The sequence below is a fragment of the Leuciscus leuciscus genome (assembly GCF_965113295.1).
Source record: "Leuciscus leuciscus genome assembly, chromosome: 22".
Classification (NCBI taxonomy): Eukaryota; Metazoa; Chordata; class Actinopteri; order Cypriniformes; family Leuciscidae; genus Leuciscus; species Leuciscus leuciscus.
The window spans coordinates 2181995-2205685 of NC_138746.1; the positions used below are offsets into that span (position 1 = coordinate 2181995).

General features: G+C 38.2%; 2 protein-coding genes and 1 long non-coding RNA gene across 7 annotated transcripts in view; 2 read left to right on the top strand and 1 right to left on the bottom strand.

Moving 5' to 3' along the window:
- nid1a (nidogen 1a) overlaps positions 1 to 19141 on the top strand; it is a 39334-nt gene extending 20193 nt beyond the window's left edge. The window contains exons 12-20 of one of the 2 annotated variants that reach the window (XM_082153290.1): positions 452 to 571; positions 2856 to 3074; positions 4177 to 4346; positions 8538 to 8664; positions 9487 to 9658; positions 11317 to 11474; positions 12215 to 12338; positions 15690 to 15802; positions 18705 to 19141. In XM_082153290.1, coding sequence (XP_082009416.1) covers positions 452 to 571; positions 2856 to 3074; positions 4177 to 4346; positions 8538 to 8664; positions 9487 to 9658; positions 11317 to 11474; positions 12215 to 12338; positions 15690 to 15802; positions 18705 to 18835 — 1334 coding nt within the window. In that variant the 3' untranslated portion in view covers positions 18836 to 19141. The remainder of the gene's footprint in view (positions 1 to 451; positions 572 to 2855; positions 3075 to 4176; positions 4347 to 8537; positions 8665 to 9486; positions 9659 to 11316; positions 11475 to 12214; positions 12339 to 15689; positions 15803 to 18704) is intronic. The other variant, XM_082153291.1, reaches the window with a different exon arrangement.
- The window catches only part of LOC309486272, a 233032-nt gene that overhangs the window by 201961 nt on the left and 7380 nt on the right, over positions 1 to 23691 (bottom strand). The window lies entirely within an intron of this gene.
- lyst (lysosomal trafficking regulator) overlaps positions 20657 to 23691 on the top strand; it is a 112303-nt gene continuing 109268 nt past the window's right edge. For all 4 annotated transcript variants that reach the window (XM_082153241.1, XM_082153238.1, XM_082153240.1 and 1 more), the window contains exons 1-2: positions 20657 to 20739; positions 21280 to 21523. Coding sequence is in view for 3 of the 4 variants with exons in the window: in XM_082153238.1 (XP_082009364.1) it covers positions 21443 to 21523 (81 nt within the window). In the remaining variant the exon portion in view is untranslated. The remainder of the gene's footprint in view (positions 20740 to 21279; positions 21524 to 23691) is intronic.

Genomic DNA, 23691 nt, shown 5'->3' on the forward strand with positions numbered 1-23691 from the left:
TCTCTCTCTCTCTCTTTCTCTCTCTCTCTCTCTCTCTCTCTCTCTCTCTCTCTCTCTCTAATAACTGCATTATTAACTGCATTAGTATTCTATCAGTGGCTCAAGCCTCCGTCACTAGCTCTAAAATGACGTTTTGGAATCAGAAACTGAGGCGTGGGATGAGATGTATAAGAAAATAGTCCTTCACACCAGGGCATTTTAAGGACAAAAACCTGACAAATGTCTTAATACAACATCTGAACAATGTCTTGAGGTGTGGTAACCGTAGTATAAGCGGAATAATCTGCTCCGCTTCACGACGTGGCCACATGACCACCTCAGGTGTGCATTATTTTCTAATAATTTAAAGGGCCATCGTCAATTGTTCCTTAATTATTGAACTTGTAACTGTGCTTATCTGTCATGCAAATGAATCTTAATGGTCCTAAAAATGGGCGTTTCTTTTTTACAGACATAGACGAGTGTCAGGTGAGCCAGTGTCATGAGAATGCCGATTGTTTCAACACACCTGGATCTTTCACCTGTCAGTGTAACGCTGGGTTTTATGGTGACGGATTCCGCTGCTCTACAGGTAGATCCAGCTTTAAATGAAGATCAGTTCTGTCTTTTGGTTTTTATCACATGGAGTCAAAGGGCCCTATTTGAACGATCTAAGCGCATGGTCTAAAGCACAGGGTGCAAGTTCACTTAGGGCGTCCGAATCCACTTTTGCTAGTTTAACGACGGGAAAAATGGTCAGTGCTCCCGACGCATGGTCTAAAAGGGTTGTCCCTATTCTCTTAATGAGTAATGGGTGTGTTTTGGGATTTACGTGCATTAAACCAATCAGAGTCTCATCTCCCATTCCCTTAAAATGCCAGTTGCGCACTCACAATGGCGGATTCGCTATTTACATGATGGAATTTGATAGTGGAAAGACCGAACGCGTCTCCAGAGCGCAAACGGATCTGCTCGTGCGCGAGGTAAACGTGTGCAAGCAGACCATCTACGGGACAAGCCGGATTCCACCATATCTTTATGTACACAATTATAATCTTTTACACTGTAATCCTTATATTTTAAATATTTGGCATGTTTGTGTGCTGCTGTGCGTCCCTGTGTGTGTAATAAGCAGAGTGTACGCGCGTTGTGGACCGGCCTATAGGCGCACATTACTAACATACTCTTTAAATAACCCCAAAAAAATATTGCGCCATTGACTTTAGAGCAGCTTTCAGTTGGTCAATGGAGAAGTCTATTTCAGTTCCCCACAATAGCAACGCTCCAACAATGCGCCAGAACACACCTCGATTTCAGACCAGCAGCCCATGGGCGCACATATGGGAGCAAATGGATTTGCTAATTAAACAACGTGGCGCAAGACGTGAAAATGATAACTGCGTCGGACTGAAACTAGCAAAAAACACTTGCACCGCGCTTGGCGCTGCATTGCGCCGGGTGTAAGATAGGGCCCTAAGTGTTCTTCATTCTTTTCATTCACTCATACAAAGCCAAAGTATTTATTACTGGCATATTTAGCGAAAATTCATTAGGTTTTTGCATGTTGTGGTTTGTACATCAGGCTTAAAGGATTAGTTCACTTCAGAAAAATAACATTTCTGCTAATTTACTCTCCCCATCCAAGATGTTCATGTCTTTCTTTCTTCAGTCGAAAAGAAATTAAGGTTTTTGAGGAAAACATTCCAGGATTTTTCTCCATATAGTGACGACAATGGGTTGAAGTACCAAATGTGAGATTCAGTGCAGCTTCAGTCTCGACACGATCCCAGCCGAGGAATAAGAGTCTACCATTGGTCATTTAAAAAAAAGTAAACATTTATACATTAAATGGCGCCACACATTACGTAATCACGGTGAAAGGTCACGCATGATGTAGGCAGAAGTACAGACCTAGTGTTTACAAAGCGAACGTGCAAAGACTAAGTCAAACGACATTTACAAACGTGATTACCGGTACATAATGCGTGAAGTTGTGGACGTGCAAGAAGAGCATTTGTGGTTAAAACCGATGATTTGTCTAGATAAGACTCTTATTCCTCGGCTGGGATCGTGTCGAGACTTTGAAGCTGCACTGAAACTCACATTTGGACCATCAAACCGTTGATAACCGTTGAAGTCACTATATGGAGACAAATCCTGGAATTTTTTCCTCAAAAACCTTCATTTCTTTTCAACTGAAGAAAGATAGACATGAACATCTTAGATGACGTGGGGGACAGGAAATTATCAGGAAATTTTAATTCTGAAGTGAACTACATCCAGCCTTGAGCAACACAACAGTATCGCAAAGGAGAAGGAAGCTGAGAGCCGTTTTTACCCACAGTTCAAACCACAAACCTTATCAGTCGTTCTAATGACAGACGACCCTCAACTCTTTAAATATTACAACATGACCTGACATCTTGACCTCTGAGTTCGAGGTTAAACCCTGTCGTCATGAATATGAGCTCGGCAGCTGCATGTCTGCTGGGAACTGGCCAGTTGCTTTGGGTTCTCAGAGTTTTAAGACCCCATGAAATCAATATCGTTGAGTTTTGTGACTTTTTAGTCCATGTTTCTGAGCTGTAAAGGTCATCTGTGTACTAGTGTAGTCCTAGAAAATAAGCTTTTATGCAGAAATGTTTGGGGTCGGTCTTAAAAGAGTCTCTTCTGCTCAACCAAAACTGCATTTATTTAATCAAAAATACAGTAAAAACTGTGAAATAATATTACAAGTTAAAACGGCTGTTTTCGAATGTGAATATATTGTAAAATGTAATTTATTCCTGTGATCAAAGCTGAATTTTCAGCATCAGTCTTCAGTGTCACATGATCCTTCAAAAAAGTATAGGGTTAAGTGTGTGTGTTTTGTTCAGACCGTGAGAAGACACGCTGTGAGCTGCATAGGGAGAGCATTGTGGGCGCTGGGTTTGAGCCTCGTGGTCCTCGTCCTGGTCAGTATGTGCCGACCTGTGATGCCCAGGGCGCATACGAGCCCATGCAGTGTCACGCCAGCATCAGGCAGTGCTGGTGTGTGGATCGTGATGGACAGGAGATCTCTGGCACTCGCATGGGACCCGGACGCTTTCCTGAGTGTGAGTCCTCCACATGCTTTACGCATAGGCCATGCTTACACCTGGTATTAAGATGTGTTTTGGTCGATCGGATCACAAGTGGACGATGCTAAATACAAAATGTTTTTAGCTTGTCCACTTTCAACCATTTCCAGAGGCAGTTGAAAACACGGATTACTTTCATAGTGTAAACGCTCATGTGATCGAATGTGTTCGAACAGCCACAAAAGACGCTTGCTCTCTGAATACTGACTTAATGCGGGAACATTATGGGAAGAGCGCTAGACAGACGGGATTTAAACTTTTAAAAGTTTGGTTTGAAGATGAAAAATGTACCAAGCACAATGTTCTCTCACCATTCCTGATTTCTAACACACACACACTCAGTGTTCGGCTGGTCTTGAGGCTGTCAGAGCAGAAATAAAAGCTGCTGCTCTCTGTCTTCGGTCACGTTCATATGTAAATTGCACAAGCTTATTTTGTCCATTATATTGAATGATCTGAAAAAGCCCATTAATTTACCCTCCCATAGACTCTCCCCTCGAAGAAATCAGGACAGAAGTGTTTGAAAGTGGACAAAAGAGGCGGATTAAAACACCAGGTGTAAACGGGAATGTGGGAATTTTCATTGGTAGTTTAACTCTTCATTATTCGTCATTTGTAATTAGTTTTTTTTTTTTTTTTCACAAATAACAATTTCTATTAAAATCTTAATAAATTCTTATTAAAATATTTTAGAGCTTGACATTTAAAAATTATAATGAAATTAATCAAATCTAAAAACCATGTCTTAAGATTTTATTCGTTTCCATGGTCTATAAATCACACTTAAAATTCCCTTACACCTTCATTTTTTCAGCTAACACCCCTTTTTATTTTTAAACCATTTGTTTATTTTAAAGCTTGTTTGTCATTTAAAAATTTTTTTAGCCATCTTGCGTCCTGCTTGGAAGTGTGTTAAGGCCTCCTTGGTTGAGAACCACTGGGAAAATTCCTACATAAGCAGCTTTTTAGGTTTTGGAACAAAGCGAATGTTTTTATTTCCACATTGACGATTTTCTGTACATAGAGGTAGTGAATTCCCATAGTCATTTTATGTTCCTCTCTTTATATTCCTCCTCAGGTTCTGGTGATGATTTCCCCGGCCCGGTTAGACCAACACCCAACCCCAACATTACTCCTTTGCCTCCCGGCAGTTACGTCCTCTTCACCCAGAGCGGGAAGATTGAGTACGTTCCTCTGGAAGGTCATGACCTGAAGAAGAATGAAGCCAAGACTGCACTGCACCTCCCGGTAAAGCTTTAACCCAGCGTGTCTGTTAGTGTAATGTGGAAGAACTAGAGAATTTATACTATTGATGGGAGAAACAAAGCTTTGCAAAACGATTCACTGTTTTAAAGCGCTCAAAACGTGACGCCTGCTGGTCAGAACGGTGTAAAAACATGCATAAAAACAACTTCTGCAAGTTGAAAGTGTAATCTATTATATTAAATCTAATCAACAAATTAGAGATTTGATAAAAGAGGAAAAAAAGAGTTTTTTGTTGTTTTTTTATTCATGGAGAGCTTGGTTAATCAGGCCAATAAGTTCTATTTTATTATACAAATGTCAATAAAAATCTCTACACATTTATAAAATCAGGTAAAAACCATATAGAGACTGGTTCATGGGCTCACAGAGATCATTTCGAAACCGTTATGACGTAATGAAGCCTCGTTTACTGGAATCATGTGACTTCTGCAGTTTGATACACACACACAATCCCTGGTTCAAAACAAACTATTCGCAACAGTTTCAGAGCTTCACAAATCAGTGGCTGTTTCTAAAACCGCCCCCTATACCCTCATTCACTATTCCCTGCATTAGTCCACTAATATAGCTCACTTGAGGGAGTGAATGAGGACGAGTGAGTGAATTCGGACACTGAGTGCCGCTTTTGCATAGTTTGTGTTGCTGAATCATTTGAAACTTTGCAAACTGGCAGCTCCAGTAGTAATGAAAAGATTTATCTTGAACTCTGTCATAGAAACTATTTATATACTTTAATAAACAATTCAATAATCAATTTTAAAAGGAATTTAAACCCGTATGATATTACGCTGTACCCACATTGGACCAGCGGTTTGGAAAATAGACGGATGGATGATTCAGCGCCATCTTCTGGTGAGACGTGGGAATTCATTCAGCGCGCGAATCTCGCAGTGCATTAAAGGGTTAGTTCACCCAAAAATGAAAATTATGTCATTAATGACTCACCCTCATGTGGTTCCAAGCCCGTAAGACCTCCGTTCATCTTCGGAACACAGTTTAAGATATTTTAGATTTAGTCCGAGAGCTTTCTGTCCCTCCATTGAAAATGTATGTACGGTATATTGTCCATGTCCAGAAAAGGTAATACAGACATCATCAAAGTAGTCCAAGTGACTTACAGTGGCTCAATCTTAAGATTATAAAGCGACGAGAATACTTTTTGTGTGCAAAAAACAACAAAAATAACGACTTTATTCCACTATTCATTTCCTTCTCTCTGGGCCTCGAGTGAGTTCACGTAGCATAAATGCGTAGCGCATCTGTGTTGTACGTCACACGTAGGCTCACTATTGGCCGACGCTGGTCATGTGTGTGATGCGTGTGTACAACACAGAAGCGCTGCGCAGTTACACTACGTGAACTCACTCGAGGCCCAGAGAGAAGGAAATGAATAGTGGAATAAAGTCGTTATTTTTGTTGTTTTTTGCACACAAAAAGTATTCTCGTCGCTTTATAAACTTAAGATTGAGCCACTGTAAGTCACTTGGACTACTTTGATGATGTCTGTATTACCTTTTCTGTTTACTGTTAAAGCATGTGTCGTGTAAGCGGCCCCTAAGTTAATAACTAATGATCTTTGCGATGGAAGTGAATCAATCAAAAACTAACTTTAGCTGGACAATAACTTTATCCTAGAGCTGCTGTAAAGCCAAAACAGTCTCTGTTACTGTAATCTCCTATTATCACTGTAAAGCTGCTTTTGAAACAATCTATATTGTTAAAAGCGCTGTATAAATGAAGGTGACTTGACTATGTAGAAGTGCTTGTGTGGAGTGTGTTTAGACTGAATGCACATCATTCACAAAACTGTTTTGCTCTGTGGATTCATCCAGAAATCTTTGCCCTGATTCATTCCCTGCTGCTTTGAGGCTCTGGTTTGCATTAGTGCAAAGCCTGTTTAGGGATGTTCGCAACTTAAGAGTGAACGTGTCACTGTGGTTTGTGTTTTGCTCGTAGTTTGTCTCTCTCGGCTGGATTGTTGATAACACGGAGCCAGAGAACTGCTGGGGGGATCGCAGGGGAATTTTAGGATTGCTTAACTCCTGTTTTTCTTGGAAATGTCCGTATGAGAGAAATTGTGTTTATCGGAGCCATATGCTGCCTCTGCTGATTACATAACCTCCATCGGCATTTAGCCGTATGAATGTGAGGAGAGATTCCAGGAGAAACAGACCAGACAATTTACAGAAGAAAATGATGTTTTCTGGACTGAACTGGTACTTCGTAAAGTGTAAAAATGCACAATACAGTTCAAAAGAGTGTTTGTGAGATATTTTTAAATGCTTTTCATTATGAAAAATACAACAAAAACAATAATATTATTACCGTTTCAAATAGCTGTTCGGTAATCTGACTTATTTAATTTTATTTTAATGTTATTTCGTTTATTGTTTGCATTATATTACCACAATATAGTGCAATCATCCAACCATTGACTCATTTGCGATGATCAAACCAGTTATTTTTTTGAATAATCGTCTATGGAAATATTCCTTTATTGTAACAACTTCAATTTGATCTAATTATTGAGGATTGCACCGTAAAGTAAGTGCATGGAAAAAATGCGGACATTATTGTTTTTAATACATCAGAAGTTTCACCCAAACCTAAAATAGGCTTTAGTTGTAATTAAGATTTTAAGATTTAATGTTTTTTGTATTGTATCTTGCAAAAAATAAGGTGATCAGACTCTGAAATATTGTGCATACACGTACAGTGCGGCTTTCGCGCTCTACTTTAAATCACAAAATATGCCTTAGAAAATTATGCAAATCAGTCTTAATAGTTCTTAATGCAAAATGCAATACTCAGTTGATTTTGATTTTATTTCTATGTATGGTTTGCAGAGTACAGTAAAATACTTTCTGTAACATGTCACTTTTCGATCAATTTAATGCTTCCTTAGCTGAATAAAATGAATAATTTCTTTCAAAATATATATTTTTAAATGGTAATGCATTATTAAAGTATAAATATTAGTATAAACAAATTGAGAAATCGACCTGTGCTGATGCTATTATATTCAATGTTCCTGCTTGTTTTTAGAAGCGTATATATGTGTTAAAAACTGTGTGCATGTTCTCACATAATCTATTTTTTTATCTATTAATTTCATTATTATGCAAGTCACTTGCTTTTTTGCATGTTTACTCTATACCTTTGCTAGTTTGCTGTATCTTTCAGCTCTAATAGTGAAGCACACTCAGCTCTATTTAACATTTTTTGATGGTTAATAATATTAAGCATCTTACATTTCAGATAATATTGGGTCTGTTAGTATGTATTACATCATCTTCCCAAAGGTAACCCAAAGGTAATAGGAAGACGGTGCACTCATATTACTTATGAATGGGAGAAAGTGCAATGTGCAATATGGCAGAATAAGTCCCGCCTTCTAAATAAAACAGCCAATCGCTGAGTGATAAAGTCATCGCATCACTGCAGCTGCTGTTAGAAGCTCACATTGGCTGTTCCAGCCTGAAAAATAAGCTTTTTTAACACTATTTTAGCATAAGAAACAGCATTTATGGGACTGGTCATGTCAGATTTTGTTGCTGATTTGAAATATGTTATTTAATTGTGAGTTCGGCAAGCTGTTTTTGAGATTTCAGGATTCCCCCTTTCAAATAAATAGGGCTTGGTCATGAATGAAATGTCCGCTGAGTGAACAGGCTTTCGATGAAATGGACTTTGATATACAGTACATTATAAGAAACGTCAGCACTCGTGGACAGTTGTGTAAACATGCACAGTCTTCATAAATATTATGGTTTTTCAATATTCCTGATTAGTTTGCCAATTGATTTTGTTCAGCTAGACTTTTGGCTTATGCACAAGGTTTGTATTTTCATCTCTTGACTCCTGAAAATGAATTGTTATGGGTTATTGTGTGCAGCACTGTTAGGAAATCATAAATCTGAATGAATCTTCATTCCCATCTGGCTCTCATTTATTGCTCACATGTTAACACTTACTGTAACGACTAACATCAGTGAAGCTTATTAAACAAGAGGAAATATAACCATACATTAAAAACAAAACTGGCCCGAGAGTCATTTGACTCATGTTTTGTCTAGACAGACAGACTGAATGCCAGAGGAAAACTTTAGTGCCGTGTTGTCATCTTAAACACTTCCATGCATGTTTGTGAGATCTTTTTTATTGTTTTTGCAGGAGAAAGTGGTGATTGGGATTGCTTATGACTGCTTGGAGAAGATGGTGTATTGGACAGACATCAGCACACCTGCCATCAGCAGAGCTAATCTACAAGGAGGAGAGCCCGTACACCTCATTCAATCCGGTAGAGTTCATTGAGACTCGTCCTAATGTCTTACCAAACCTGCGTGATTCATGGGAAATTTTGATTTCATGGGACACTGGTTAAAATCATCTCAATATAGATGTGGGCGATATTTAAAAAATATATTCTTTTTAAATTTTTTTTTTTTATCACAATCCACAATCTTTTTCATGTTGGTTTTAAGACTAGTTGTTTTTTTATTAGTTACTGAGCAGTACACCAGGAAATTTGTTTCCGCTTTGTTTTTATTCCGAAATTTGTCTTTATCTCACAATTCTGATATTTATAACTCACAGTGGCAAGTTTATATCCCACAATTCTGAGATTTTTCTTGCAATGGTGAGTTTGTGTCTAGCAAATAAACTCACAATTGCAAGTTATAAAGCCCAAATTGCAGGTTATAAACTATATATAAACCAATCAGAACAGCATGTGGGCGGAGTCAGCCAATCAGAACACAGTGTGTAGGCAAAGTCAGCCAATCAGAACAGCATGTTGGCGGAGTCAGCCAATCAGAACAGTGTGTGGGTGGAGTCAGTCAATCAGAACAGCATGTGGGTGGAGTCAGCCAATCAGAACAGTGTGTAGGTGAAATAAACTTTTGAATGTTCTCGGAACATTGTGAAACATTACATAATGATATAACGTAATGTTCCCTACATTTTTCTGTTAGCTGGGATTGAACTGGAACTGATAGAATGTGGACTGTAGCGCAATGCAAACCATCTCTCTATAAAGGCAGATCGTGGAGAAGTTTTAATCATTTCCCTATCTAATATGGTCATATCGCACACCACTATCTCAAACTGTCTCTTGTTTCAGATCTGGGCAGTCCTGAGGGCATCGCTATTGACCATCTGGGCAGAAACTTGTTCTGGACAGACTCCATGAAGGACAGAATTGAAGTTTCCTCATTAGACGGATCCCAGAGACGTGTCTTGGTTAACACAGACCTGGTTAACCCGAGAGCTATCATCACCGACCCCACCAATGGGTGTGTTGCATAAATTGCTTGGAGTAGTCTTCATTTTTTTAATTTTTACTTTTACAACTGGGCATAAAAACGTAGATTATTCTAATTTGAATCAGAAAAGTAAGACTACTTATTAAGACACAGTCTCGACACAGTCTCAGCCACTGGCCACAGGGTATAAAATTAACACCTCAGACGTGAGGGAAAGAGCGGCTTGGCAAGTAAAGGAAATGTTACTTTCCTCCCGGATAGAAATGCAACATAATATATGGTTAAATCAAATTGTAACACCATGTCCTAACCAGACGCGATGCGATAAGATTCCAGCAACAAACAATTTGCCTGTACAGACCAGAAGCGACGCGACTGCGAGATGCGTCAAAATTCAATCAAAACCCACAGCCAATCAGAACAGTGTGTGGGCAGAGTCAGCCAATCAGAACAGTGTGTGGGCAGAGTCAGCCAATCAGAACAGCGTGTGGGCGGAGTCTCGCGGCACCAGAGAGTAATCTTGACGGCACTCGCAAGAAAATGGATAAGCACATAATCAAATTCACAAATATTACACCATTTAAACATTATTTAGAATACATACTGAGTTACTAAAACAATCTTTGTCAAAGAATACACTTGTTTGTTCACAGTTTGAATGTTCTTGTTTCCATTTGTTTAATTTCAAGATCTGAGGTCTTTTACATTTGAGGTAACAAGTCATATTACACACTTTTAACATTAAATAAAGCACATAAACAGTACCTGAGATCATCATTGCCACACTTTGTGTTTGTTGTTCCAGCGCGACGTCGCAGAAAAATAGAAACCGTCTCAAATAAGAATCGTGGCGTGTCGCCGTCGCGGCTGGTTAGGACAAACACTCGGATTAACATGGAAAATAACCTTTTATCGACGCGTGTAGTTAGGACACGGTGTAAGAAGGATAATCTGAGCCTTGTAAGAGATTTAATCATGTTTAATAATAAAGGCTGATCTATGCCTGCTCAAAAATAGTTTGCAAAGACGTCATGCTGCATAAAAGCAAGACCAAATTATGACCCACCTCAGTCCCTAGTATCAAAGTATACAGTCGAAATTGTTGTGTAAATGCCACTTCACTAAACAGTCTATGTAAAGACAGCTAAATGCCAGCTCTGAAGTGCTTGTGTGCCACATTTGGCATAATAATATCATTATCTTATTAAAAAAAAAAAAAAAAAATGTTTTCATGGCTGAAATATTTATGGCAGGTGAATTTACACATTTGACCTATGGTAGTTTTGTCAGTTTTATGATAAGCTTCCATTTGTTAAAATGAGTAAACTAAATTAGTTAACATGAACTAACAATGAAAAATACGTCTAAAGCATGTATTAATCTTAGTTAATGTTAATTCCAAGACTTACTAATACATTTAAGTTGATATTTAATGGACCTGAGCTAACAGGAATGAACTAACAGTCGTCAACATTAACAATGATTAATAAATAGTGTAACAAATGTATTTCTCATTGCTAGTTAATGTTAATTAATGCATGAACTAACGGGGCTTTATTATAAAGTGTCACCGTTTTGTTTATATACTTATTCTTGGCATTATGAATTTGAGTGATTCCCAAAGTACCACTAATTTCTGCAGTGAAATAGTTATTGGGAAGTGTTCTCAATGTCTGTTTCTCCATCAGCTACATCTACTGGGCCGACTGGAACAGGGACTCCCCTAAAATTGAGATGGCTTACATGGACGGCACAAATCGGAGGGTTCTGGTCAAGGATGACTTGAGCCTCCCCAACGGTTTAACTTACGACCCTCGGACGTCTCTGCTGTGCTGGGCGGATGCTGGTACGACTCCAGTTCAGAGACACATTCACTAGTGCAATAAAGTCACAGCTGTTTGAGCCTCTCGGCAGGAAAACAACCTATTTTGATCACTTGTTTAGCTCCGTTAAAGCCACAAGCTCCATAAAATGTAGGGGTGTAACGATGTCCTCATGTCACGATTCGATACTGAACTCACGATACAATATAATTGCGATACTCCAAGACATATGATAGAAGGTAACTAAAAATGTACTGTTGATTAAAAAGCTAAATTTGGTTTTACGTTGTGTGTGTAAATGAATAGGCTTGGACTTGGTGCTGGAAACCCAAAGCACAGGACAATAGAGACACCAGAATAACAATATTCATGATTCTGAAGATGAAAATACAGAATTATTTTAGATAAATATGCTTCTATTCTGTCACTGACTAGATATATTTAAAATAATGCCACTTTTTACAGGTAACGTCCGACATTTGGCATTATCAGGACCCACAAATATTCCCCCATTGCATTATTATACATTATATTCAACATTATATATAGAAGTTTAATGTAGTACTGACACTAAACCCCTGAAAACTTGAATTTTTATTTTTGGTGAACTATACACAATACATAGTCACTATTCACGATACATATGGTTAAGTTTTTGTATTGCGATTATATTGTGACACGATATGTTGTTACACCCCTAATAAAATGCTTTGCTTGGTTGAAACGGTCGCGTTGATGGTGATGTTTGGTGTTTTTGATGCAGGTACACATAAAGTGGAGTGCATGAATCCGCAGCATGGCAGTCGGACGCAGCTTATGGAGGGAATCCAGTATCCCTTCGGATTGACTACTGATGGAAAGAACCTCTACTACACTGACTGGATGAGGTGAACCTTCCTTTTAACAGCTTTATGCTTTTGTGAGAAGTTAAACGTAGTCAATCATTTTATCCCTTAAAACTCACCTTTGATCACCAAAATGACATATTTAAATGTTATTTCCTTGAAAAATTCATCATGGCTTAAAATACCTTGAATGTAACTCGACACCCTTGCCTCATTTAGTATGCGCGGTTCTATGAATATGCAAATTAGCCCCGCCTCCACTCACTCACTCAGCTCAGAGATCCACTGGTTGACGATCACACATTGATCTGATTGGTTACAAGGTAGTTTGTGACGTCAGAAACACCAGTGATTTCAAACCGTGTTTTTGAAACACATGATTTGTCTCAAAGCATATTAAAAACGCCTTATAGACATATAAACAACATTAAAAGCTTAATTTTCACCACAGGGGGACTTTAACTGAATCAAGTGAATGGTCGGTTGGGTTTTTTTTTTTTTGAGTTTTTGAAAGAAGCCTTATCTGCTGACCAAGACTCAAAAATACAGTAAAACTGTAATGTTGTGAAATATTATCTCAATTTAAAGGTGAAGTATGTGAGATTCTTTGCTAAAATACATTCTCAGACTACTATCAGTATCCCATTCATAGGTTTATCTCACCCAAAAGTGTAAATATTGAGCCTCAAAACATTGAGAGCGGCCTGCTCAGATCTGTCAATCTCTTTCCAGCTCTGCCAATAGCAAGAGTTGGGGGCGTGGCTAATGTAGCAGGCGGAGCCAGAGGGTGTTTCGCCGCTGCTATAGAAAAAATAAATAAATCAGTTACACGGGTGTAAGCCAAATTTTGCGGCATTTAGACCAAATACTTTAGATACAAAAACAGTGCACTCATTACTTATGATGAATGGGAGAAAGTGCAACAAGCAATATGGCAGAAAAAAGTCCCGCCTTCTAAATGAAAGAGCCAATAGCTGACTGATAAATTCATCGAGTCACTGCCGTTAGGAGAAGATTAAACAGGTGCAACACTCTTCAATAGATACTTAGAGTTAGTTCACCCAAAAATGAAAGTTCTGTCAGTAATTACTCTCCCTCATGTTGTTCCAACCCCGTAAGACTTTCGTTCATCTTCAGAACACAAATTAAGATATTTTTTATTAAATCTGAGAGCCGGTCCAGAAAGTTAGTAAAGACAATGTTTAAAGTAGTCCAAGTGACTACAGTCTCGTCGCTTGATAAACTTAAGGTTGAGCCACTGTAGTCACTTGGACTATTTTAACGATGTCTTTACTAACTTTCTGGACCGGCAAGTTTCAATTACAGAGAAGCCTATGGAGGAGTGAGACAGCTCTCAGATTTAATAAAAAATATCTTAATTTGTGTTCTGAAGATGAACAAGAGTCTTACGGGGTTGGAACAACATGAGGGAGAGTAATTACTGACAGAACTTTCATTTTTGGGTGAACTAACCCTTTAAATAGATGCTCTGATGTGTCGAGGGTAAACGGCCTCAAACTGTTGTGCAGCATTATGTCCAAAAATGCACCCGGTGCAGATACTTTGAATGTGTTTATTATAAGCAGGACACTCATGTTTCCCATGACACATAGAAACACAGCTAAAAGTATCCTTTATATGTTGGACCATTTATTGACAGTAGCCTGTTTACCTCTTGAGACATGCCGTCACAAGCATCTGTAAGATCTGTGTTTGTGATCTTTGAGTTGTGGGTGTGTATAAATATTTGTATGTGTGTAATTCCACTAGATGCCACTAGTGTCGCAGAAACTACATGCTTCACCTTTACAACAACTGTTTTCTATGTTAATTTATTGTACAGTGTAATTTATCATCATTACTCCAGTCTTAAGTGTCACATGATCCTTCAGAAATCTTCTAATAGGATGATTTGATGATCAAGAAACATTTCTGATTATTATCAGTGTTGAAAACAGTTCATATTTTTGTGGAAACTGTGATACATTTTATTTTTCAGGATTCTTTGATGAATCGAAAGTTCAAAAGAACAGCATTTATTTGAAATAGAATCTTTTGTTACATTATAAATATATTTACTGTCACTTTTGATCAATTTAATGCATCCTTGCTGAATAAAAATATGAATTTCTTAAAAGCAACTTGCCGACCCCAAACATTTGAATGGTAGTGTATTATAGGAGAATAATATGAATAATGTGAACCGCACATTCATCAGATTTGGTCTGGGCGGTGCTGATGGTGTTGTTTGTTCGTGGTTCAGAAAGCAAGGTCAAGGTTCAGTCCACTAAAGCTGTGAGCTCAACAGCTCTGTTCTTCTGAGGCCTTGATGTGTCGGTTCGCGAGCACAGATTCCCTGAACAGCAGCAGGCACAGGTTTGGCGCTTTAACCCCGAGTGTGTTTGCTATGCCGAGGTCGGGTCAAGAGGGCGGTTTCAAGGCTAGTTGCAGCTGTGTGTGATTTCACGGCCCGTCCAGTGGCCTCTCTCTGATCTTCCTCTCTGTTCGTGGACAGTCATGATGGAGCTTATTATAGCAACTGAGAACAATGAGCAGAACAAAAATAACTCGTCAGTATGCATTACAGCAGTGAGAATTTGGGAGAAAAATGTCTTTATCACAGTCCGTATGTTGTCACGTCCTCTTCCAATTAGTAGCATAAACTAAGGAATTTGTTTATGCGTTATAATCAGTGTACGGACGACAGATTTGAGGAGAAAATTAAAGTCCCCCTGTGGTGAAAATCCAGCTTTTAATGTTGTTTATATGCCTATGTGGTGTTTTTAATATGCTTTAAGTCAAAGCATGTGTAACTTCATAAGTCGACAGCATTGCTGAGTATTTCCTCCTTAAAACTGCAGTGAACCAAAGACAGTCTCAAAAACACGCTTTGAAATCGCTGGTGTTTCTGACGTCACAAACTACCTTGTAACCAATCAGATCAACGTGTGATCGTCAACCAGTGGATCATTAATGAGTTGGAATCATTAAGATTTTGATTAATTAAATCTTAATTATTTGATATAAAATACAGTGAAAATTGTGATTTAAATTTAAAATAACTGTGTTCTATGTGAATATATTTTAAAGTGTAATTTATTCCTGTGATCAAAGCTGAATTTTCCGCATCATTACTCCAGTCTTCAGTGTCACATGATCCTTCAGAAATCATTCTAATATGATGATTTGATGCTCAAGAAACATTTATGATTATTAGCAATGTTGAAAACAGTTGTGCTGCTTCAGAAACCGTGATATACTACCATTCAAAAGTTTGGGGAAAGTAAAATACTCTTCATTATTCATATATACTGAACACTCATAAGAATAAAGAGTTGTGTGTGTGTGTGTGTGTGTGTGTGTGTGTGTGTGTGTGTGTGTGTGTTGGATCAGGGGTGCTGTAGTCGTGGTGGATCGCTACTCTAGAAGAGAGGTCGATGAGTTCCAGCCCCAGAAACGAACACGTCTGTACGGGATCACCATGGCACGCGCCACCTGCCCCTCTGGTACGATTCCTCTTTCTCATGGGTTTCACTTCTTAAGAACCATAACTATAATCATAACAATATTAGCATCACACCAGCACACGATATCGTTCTGTTTATTTACGCGCTGCAGTTTTGTTGTCTGCCTCTTTAAATCCTTTAGCTCTAAAAGCAGGATGGATTCTGATTGGCTGTCACTGTTTTTATCGTTCATCAGCTGGAGAAAAAATTGCTCAGAAAGTAATTCCAATGATATAGTTTCTCTGTGCCGTTATCGTAATAGTTGTGGTGTGGATCCTGCTATTCTTTTATATTTAGAAGTTTTTTTAGAAGTCAAGTCACCTTTATTTATATAGTACTTTATATAATACAGATTGTTTCAAAGCAGCTTTACAGTGATAACAGGAAAATAATGCATCTTGAGTCTTTGAAGCTCTAAAAAGTGCATCCATCCATCATAACAGTAATCCATACGGCTCCAGGGGTTAATAAAGGCCTTATGAAGCGAAAATATCCATATTTATAACTTTATAAATTATAGTCACTGGATTCTGCTAACGATCGGATGTGAGTCTAGTTCCAGCGGAAGAGTGACCTCTGACCCCACGCATGACGTAGACGTGGCGTAAGATTAGGTGAGAACTGCCGAACGCAGGTTTATTATTATTATTATTATTATTATTTATTATTCAGAAGGCCTTTATTAACCCCCTGAAGCCGAATTAAGTACTTTTATGATGGATGGATGCACTTTTTGGAACTTCAAAAACTCAGACACTATTTAATGCCATTATAAAGCTTGGAAGAGCCAGGATATTATATAATATAACTCTGATTGTGTTCGGTTTAAAAGAAAAAAGTCATGAGCGTGAGTAAATTATGGGATCATTTTGCGTGGACTAACCCTTTTTATGTAACTAGTCAGATGATGTTCAGTTAATTCAGGACTAGAACAACACAGTTTCAGACAGGGTGTTTAACGCTCTAGAAACTGTAAATAACTGGTTTAAGTCGGTTTCAGGCTATGTTTTAATGTGAAACAGGTGTTGCTTTTCATATATTAATCTGAACCCCCTAAAGCAAAGGTGGAAATTATGGTAAATACCCACAACAGAACACATTTGTACTATTATCAGGGTTCGTACAAGGCACTTGAAGTACTTGAATTTGACTTTTGGAAAACCCTTGAAAATAGCCATATTTACAAAGAGGTACTTAAAAAATGCTTGACTTATTTAAATACAATATTTGAAATTAAATTTTTCCGAAAAAACACAAATGCAATCTTTTCACGCAAAATTAACATTAATTTTTTACCCCATCAGACCATTTCTCAATATGAAGTATGCCAACATTTTAATATAAAATATTATTTATTGAACAATAATAGCATTATAAACTTTGTATTTAATAGATATTATTAAATAAATTGTAAGTTGTATTTTGTATACCTTATATCTGTAATTTGAGTAAAAAAAAATCCTAAAGATATTGTTTGATAAGTGCGATCTCTGATTATAGTCCTTGAAATCCAAAAAAAGTAGTGCTTGGAAGTCTTGGAATTTCTTTTACAGTATCTGTACGAACCCTTAAAGGAGTAATTCACTTTAAAATGAAAATTATCCCATGATTTACTCACCCTGAAGTCATCCTAGATGTATATGATTTACTTCTTTCAGACGAATACAATCAGAGTTTTATTAAAAAATATCCGGGCTCTTCCAAGCTTTATAATGGCAGTGGATCGCAAATAAACAAATTAAAGCTCAAAAACGTGCATTCATCCGTCATAAATGAACTCCATACGGCTCCAGGGGATAATAAAGGCCTTCTGAAGCAAAACAATGAGTTTGTGTAAGAAAAATATTCATATTTAACACGTTACAAAGTAAAATAACCGGCCAAACGGCCATACGCAGTCTCTACTCACACCTAATGCACAACTTACGAAACTTGTGACGCATTACTCGCATAAGTTGCACTTTAGACTTTAGTTAATTTGGCCGAAAGCTTTATAAAGTTTTAAATATGAATATTTTTCTTACACAAACTCGTCGTTTTGCTTCGGAAGGCCTTTATTATCCCCCCGGAGCCGCGTGAAGTTCGTTTATGACGGATGGATGCACGTTTTTGAGCTTCAGTCTGGGTCCGGTTTCACAAAGATAGACTTTGACTATGGCTTAGATATAGTAGATAGTCAGACTTCAGATAGACATCTAAATCAGACCGTTGCACAAAGCACTTAAGACTCTGACTATCTTAAGTAGGACTACACTGCAATGCATTCTGGGTAAAATAAGACACTTTTCAAAACAAAAAACATGGCGGATGGAGGAGATGTTGGAGTATAACAGTTACAAGGACATTTTACTTGGGAAATTTAGCGGAGAATGTAGTAACAAGAAGAAATGTTTAAATTATGAGCCCTTTTCTTTTGGCTGTTTGTAATGTAACTGATTGTTACTGCTGGTTGCCATGGTAACAGAGTCTTAGACCTAAGTTAGCCTGGGGGTAAGGTGTCTGGGGGTTAGTTAGCCTGGGGTGGGTAAGGTGTCTGGGGGTAAGTTAGCCTGGGGGGAAGGGGTCTCATGTTTTTGGTCTAAATTAAGTCAGTCTTTATTTTTGTGAAACAGTCTAACTTGCATTAGACTAGACTATGAGCACATGATAGACTCGTCTAACACTATAGACCGGTCTAAAATAGCTTTGTGAAACCGGCCCGTCTGTTGCAATCCACTGCCATTATAAAACTCGGAAGAGCCAGGATATTTTTTTATATAACTCCGATTTTATTAGTCTGAAAGAAGTAAGTCATATACATCTAGGATGACTTCAGGGTGAGTAAATCATGGGCTAATTTTCATTTGGAAGTGAACTACTACTTTAATGCCGCTGACGTGACACTGTCAATGTTCCCCATCAGGTCAAAACTACTGCTCGACCAATAACGGCGGCTGCACACACTTATGTCTGGCGACTCCTGCTGGCCGATCATGCAGATGTCCAGACAACGCCGTCGGACTGGGGTGTGTGGAGCGGGACGGCAGGAACTGAAGAAGATTCAGTCACATGACCCTTCATCTGAATCTGGTGTGAAGCTCCGTCCTTCATGATCACCTGAAACATGCAATAAAGCCACACTCTCTATTAAAGATTTTGAAATGCATCCTCGCCTTAAACACGCTCATGGTGCTTTAAAGAGCAAATACATGCTAATGAGGTCATTGTGAATATCTCTAACAACTAACATTATTACCCCGATACTGAGAGTATCCTTTCTAAACAAATAATGACACAATTGTGACATAACCAGACATATGTTTACACATACAACTGTTCAATAAAATCATATTTTGTTTATTTAGCCTTGTCATATTTTTATGTGTTGTTCAAGTGCTTGTTTACTAATTAAAACTGTGTTTTTATTTGCTCACACACATGTTCAGACCTCTCATGCTGACTGTGATAATGAGTCTCAGAAGGGAACACAGGTAAATAAAGCGCTTGTGCACAGGGATGGCCAGCAGAGGGCAACAGCAGACTAAACATCAGGTGGAAAGATCGTCCCTCCCTTTGAAAACCATTAATAGTCTGGTTATTCTTTTCTTATATCTTGACTGTTCAGATCATTAATTACGTCATTGCATTCTATTAATATTTTACATTTAACAATTATCAAGTGTTGTCGCCACTGAAAGAAATCATGAATTTCAGCTGATTTATGATAACTGGAAATGTAATAGAAGTAAATGAGCAGAAGTGATGAAATATATTGGACACCATTTTTTTAAAAGAAACAAGCATTTTGTTCTCAAACTCCCTTTCTGTCATGATAATGGAAATAATAATAAAAAGTCTGAAAAATAAACATTTTGAGATGAAAAAATTAATAGTGATGCATTTAAGTGTATACAAACTAGTGCTGTCAAATCGATTAATCGTCACATAAAAGTTTGTTTATATACATGTTTATATATATATAAAAAATTATAATTGTGTGTGTTTGCTTATATAATGTGTGTGTATATATATATGTGTGTATGTGTATGTATATATACACATATATATATATATACACACACAAATATAAAACTTATGTTAGATGCAATTAATCACAATTAATCGATTTGATGGCACTAATACAAACATTTCCTATTATATGATTAAATACATGCACATACAATTCATCATATTAGACATTTATGTTATGGATATTTAAAGTGTTTCACAGCTAGTATAAGGGAAAATTCAGATAATTACTACATTGCTAAAAGTTGAAAAAGACCTTATAATTTTTAGATGATGAAAAAATAATCAGAAATACAACAATTGGGTTAAGAATGACAAAAATAAAATATGAATATGATCGTTGTGCTATTGCATATTAGTTTTGATAGCTCAGGATGATATATGAGTAAATGTATGACGTTTAATGCGTGAAAATGACTCGAACACTTCAATAATTTATGAATCTGTACAAAAGAATAGTGACATTATGGAACAGTGGCTCAAATCTGATCAGAGATCAGACTCAAATTACGTCTTAATAATTTAATGCCTCGGGTTTTAAAAACACTCCCGCAAACATCCTCTTATTTTCATAATAAAGAGGAAAATAAAGAGATGCCCTGTGACTGGCGAACATGCTTGTGATTGGGGCTCCTGGGAGCCACTGCGCAATTGCGTCATCACGTCAGCCCCGCCCACACCGGTAACAAGAGACGCACGCGCGTAAGCCCCGCCCCTACAGGGGGGACACGATTGGCGTCATCAGAATGACTGGTGAGAAGGAGCGTCCTCAGAGGCCGCAGATTTGATTGACAGGATGTTAGCGTCTACTCAACCAATGGCCACTTAGGATTCTGTTTTGTGGGCGTTATTTCCTGTACTGTTTTGCATGTCATTTTTTTGTCTTCTAAATTGCTTGTGTATATGTTAGAAGGAAGACCGGAGACGAGGTACGTCAATTGTAATTGTGTTTAACACGTCTTAAACGTTACGTTCAGATGAATAATATGGCCACAGTGATTAAAATGGCTGGTTGGAATTGTGCAACCTCATAATAGAAAGAAGTAACGTTAAATCAATGAGTGTTAGCCTAAGCTGTGCTGCGGGATATTCTGCGTCTGCTGTTGCGTGAAATGATCCAGATACACGCAAACATGAGTTCCTGTCTGCAGAAACGAACCAAACAATCTTTATTTGTTCTGGTTAATGTATTTTTTACTGGTTAATTCACGCTAATGTTGACACCGAAGCTAATATAAGTGCCAACTTGTATTCAACAGAAAACAGTGTACTCTGATATCACTGCTTCATTTGTCTTCTTGCACTGTAACTTGACAGCAACTGTCAGCTAGATGTAACGTTAATAAACTGACAGGAATAACGTACTTTTTACGTCATTGAATGCGAACTGTAATTTGCTGATGAATGGTGCAGTGCAGAGCTCAATTCGCGCCAGTCGTACATTTAAAAGTTCTATTTCATCTCTGTAGGTAGTAACGGATTTAACGGACTTTACATCTCTTAATATGGATGGAACCTTAATGATATGATACGGCGTTCCCGCGCATGCAGTTCAAATTTCCCCGCGGGATTTTAGAGCTTCTGTTCTGTCGTTGCTGTGGATGAACCGGAGCCGGTGTCGCTCACCTGGACATGGCCAGCTCACACCTGGCTGATCTGTCCCAGGCCTGGGACAACTACATGGACTGCCGTGCACAGGGCGCAGATCTGCAGGTGAGCGCTAGTAGACGACAAACTTTCTTTGTGTGCTTGTAAAAGACTTGCTTGAAAGCATTGAAGTCTGAAAGCTATGCAGTTTAAGCAGAGATGTGAAGTTTCAAAGTTTTGTGGTTGCTTGGGTGTATTGGACAGACATTTCCAGTGGATTTTTTTTTAATGTATTGAATTATTGTTTTTAGAAAACAACCATCCATCGCTTTAAAAGAAGCACTGTGATGCTACTACAGTGTGGTTTAATGCAGGGTTTTCAATATTTTAGATGTCACACAGACCCCCAAATAATATGATCATCATCATTCGAGGGACCCCAAATCAAAGTTTAAAAGACAGCTTGCCTATATAAGACTTCCGTTCATCTGACATCTACACAACTACAATTTTGATGCTTCAAAAAGTTCATAAAGAGATCATAAAACAAATCAAAATGTATTGAGTGGTTTAGTCCAAATTTTATCACTTTATATGATCAACAGATTTAATTTTTGGCTTTTATTCACATAAACTTTGATCAGCGAACATAAATGGAAGCTCAAACGAACCTGCTTGATGCGCGAGAACAAACCTTTAGCGGACGCTCAAACGTGATAACACGAGAATGAACCTCATTGGTTCTTGCAGAAGCTCAAACGTGCTGCGTAACACGAGATTGAACCTCATTGGTTCTTGCAGAAGCTCAAACGTGCTGCGTAACACGAGAATGAACCTCATTGGTTCTCGCTGAAGCTCAAACGTGATGCTTAACACGAGAATGAACCTCATTGGTTCTTGCCGAAGCTCAAACGTGCTGCGTAACACGAGAATGAACGTCATTGGTTCTTGCAGAAGCTCAAACGTGCTGCGTAACACGAGAATGAACCTCATTGGTTCTTGCTGAAGCTCAAACGTGCTGCGTAACACGAGAATGAACCTCATTGGTTCTTGCAGAAGCTCAAACGTGCTGCGTAACATGAGAATGAACCTCATTGGTTCTTGCCGAAGCTCAAACGTGCTGCGTAACACGAGAATGAACCTCATTGGTTCTTGCTGAAGCTCAAACGTGCTGCGTAACACGAGAATGAACCTCATTGGTTCTTGCTGAAGCTCAAACGTGCTGCGTAACACGAGAATGAACCTCATTGGTTCTTGCCGAAGCTCAAACGTGCTGCGTAACACGAGAATGAACCTCATTGGTTCTTGCTGAAGCTCAAACGTGCTGCGTAACACGAGAATGAACCTCATTGGTTCTTGCTGAAGCTCAAACGTGCTGCGTAACACGAGAATGAACCTCATTGGTTCTTGCAGAAGCTCAAACGTGATGCGTAACACGAGAATGAACCTCATTGGTTCTTGCTGAAGCTCAAACGTGCTGCGTAACACGAGAATGAACCTCATTGGTTCTTGCAGAAGCTCAAACGTGCTGCGTAACACGAGAATGAACCTCATTGGTTCTCGCACGTCAAGCGAGCATGCTTCAGCTTCCGTTTAACGCAACTGATGTATGCGTTGATGAATGTTTATATGTGAATAAAAGCCTTAAATTCAATCTCATCATATAAAGCGATCAAGTCTCTTCAGAAAAGTTAGACTGAACGCTCAATTCAAATGGATTAGTTTTACGATCTCTTTATGAGCTTTTTGAAGCATCGATCAAAGTGGTAGTTGCGTAGCTGTCAATGGAGGCACAGAAATCGCTTAGATATTATTAAAAAATATCTTCATTTGTGTTCCGAAGATGAACGAAAGACTGTTGGGATTATCCATGATAATTAAAAATATTTCTACATGGTACATGTCCAAAAAACACTTGCATAAAATGCTTTTATCCATTGAAACGTACAACAGAGAGAGAAAAAAAACACATGGTACTACAGTGGATGGGATATATTTATTGATGCAGTCATAAGCTTTTTAACATCACACAGCAAGAAAACATGTAGCCTAGATATTACTTTCATAATTACTTCGATACTTGCAGAGATATCCTGCTTAAGCACTTCCTAATCACATTTGCTGTATGTACCTGTTGACAGCAGCTGTCATGGGGCGACGGCCAATAATATTTCAGATTATATCGACTGTAGGTTTGATTCTCACTGTACTTGGCTAGTCGGGTGTCTGATGCAGAACTGCAAGTGTGGTTTTTATCATAAAATGCACAACCAAAGTGTCAGAAAATGATCACA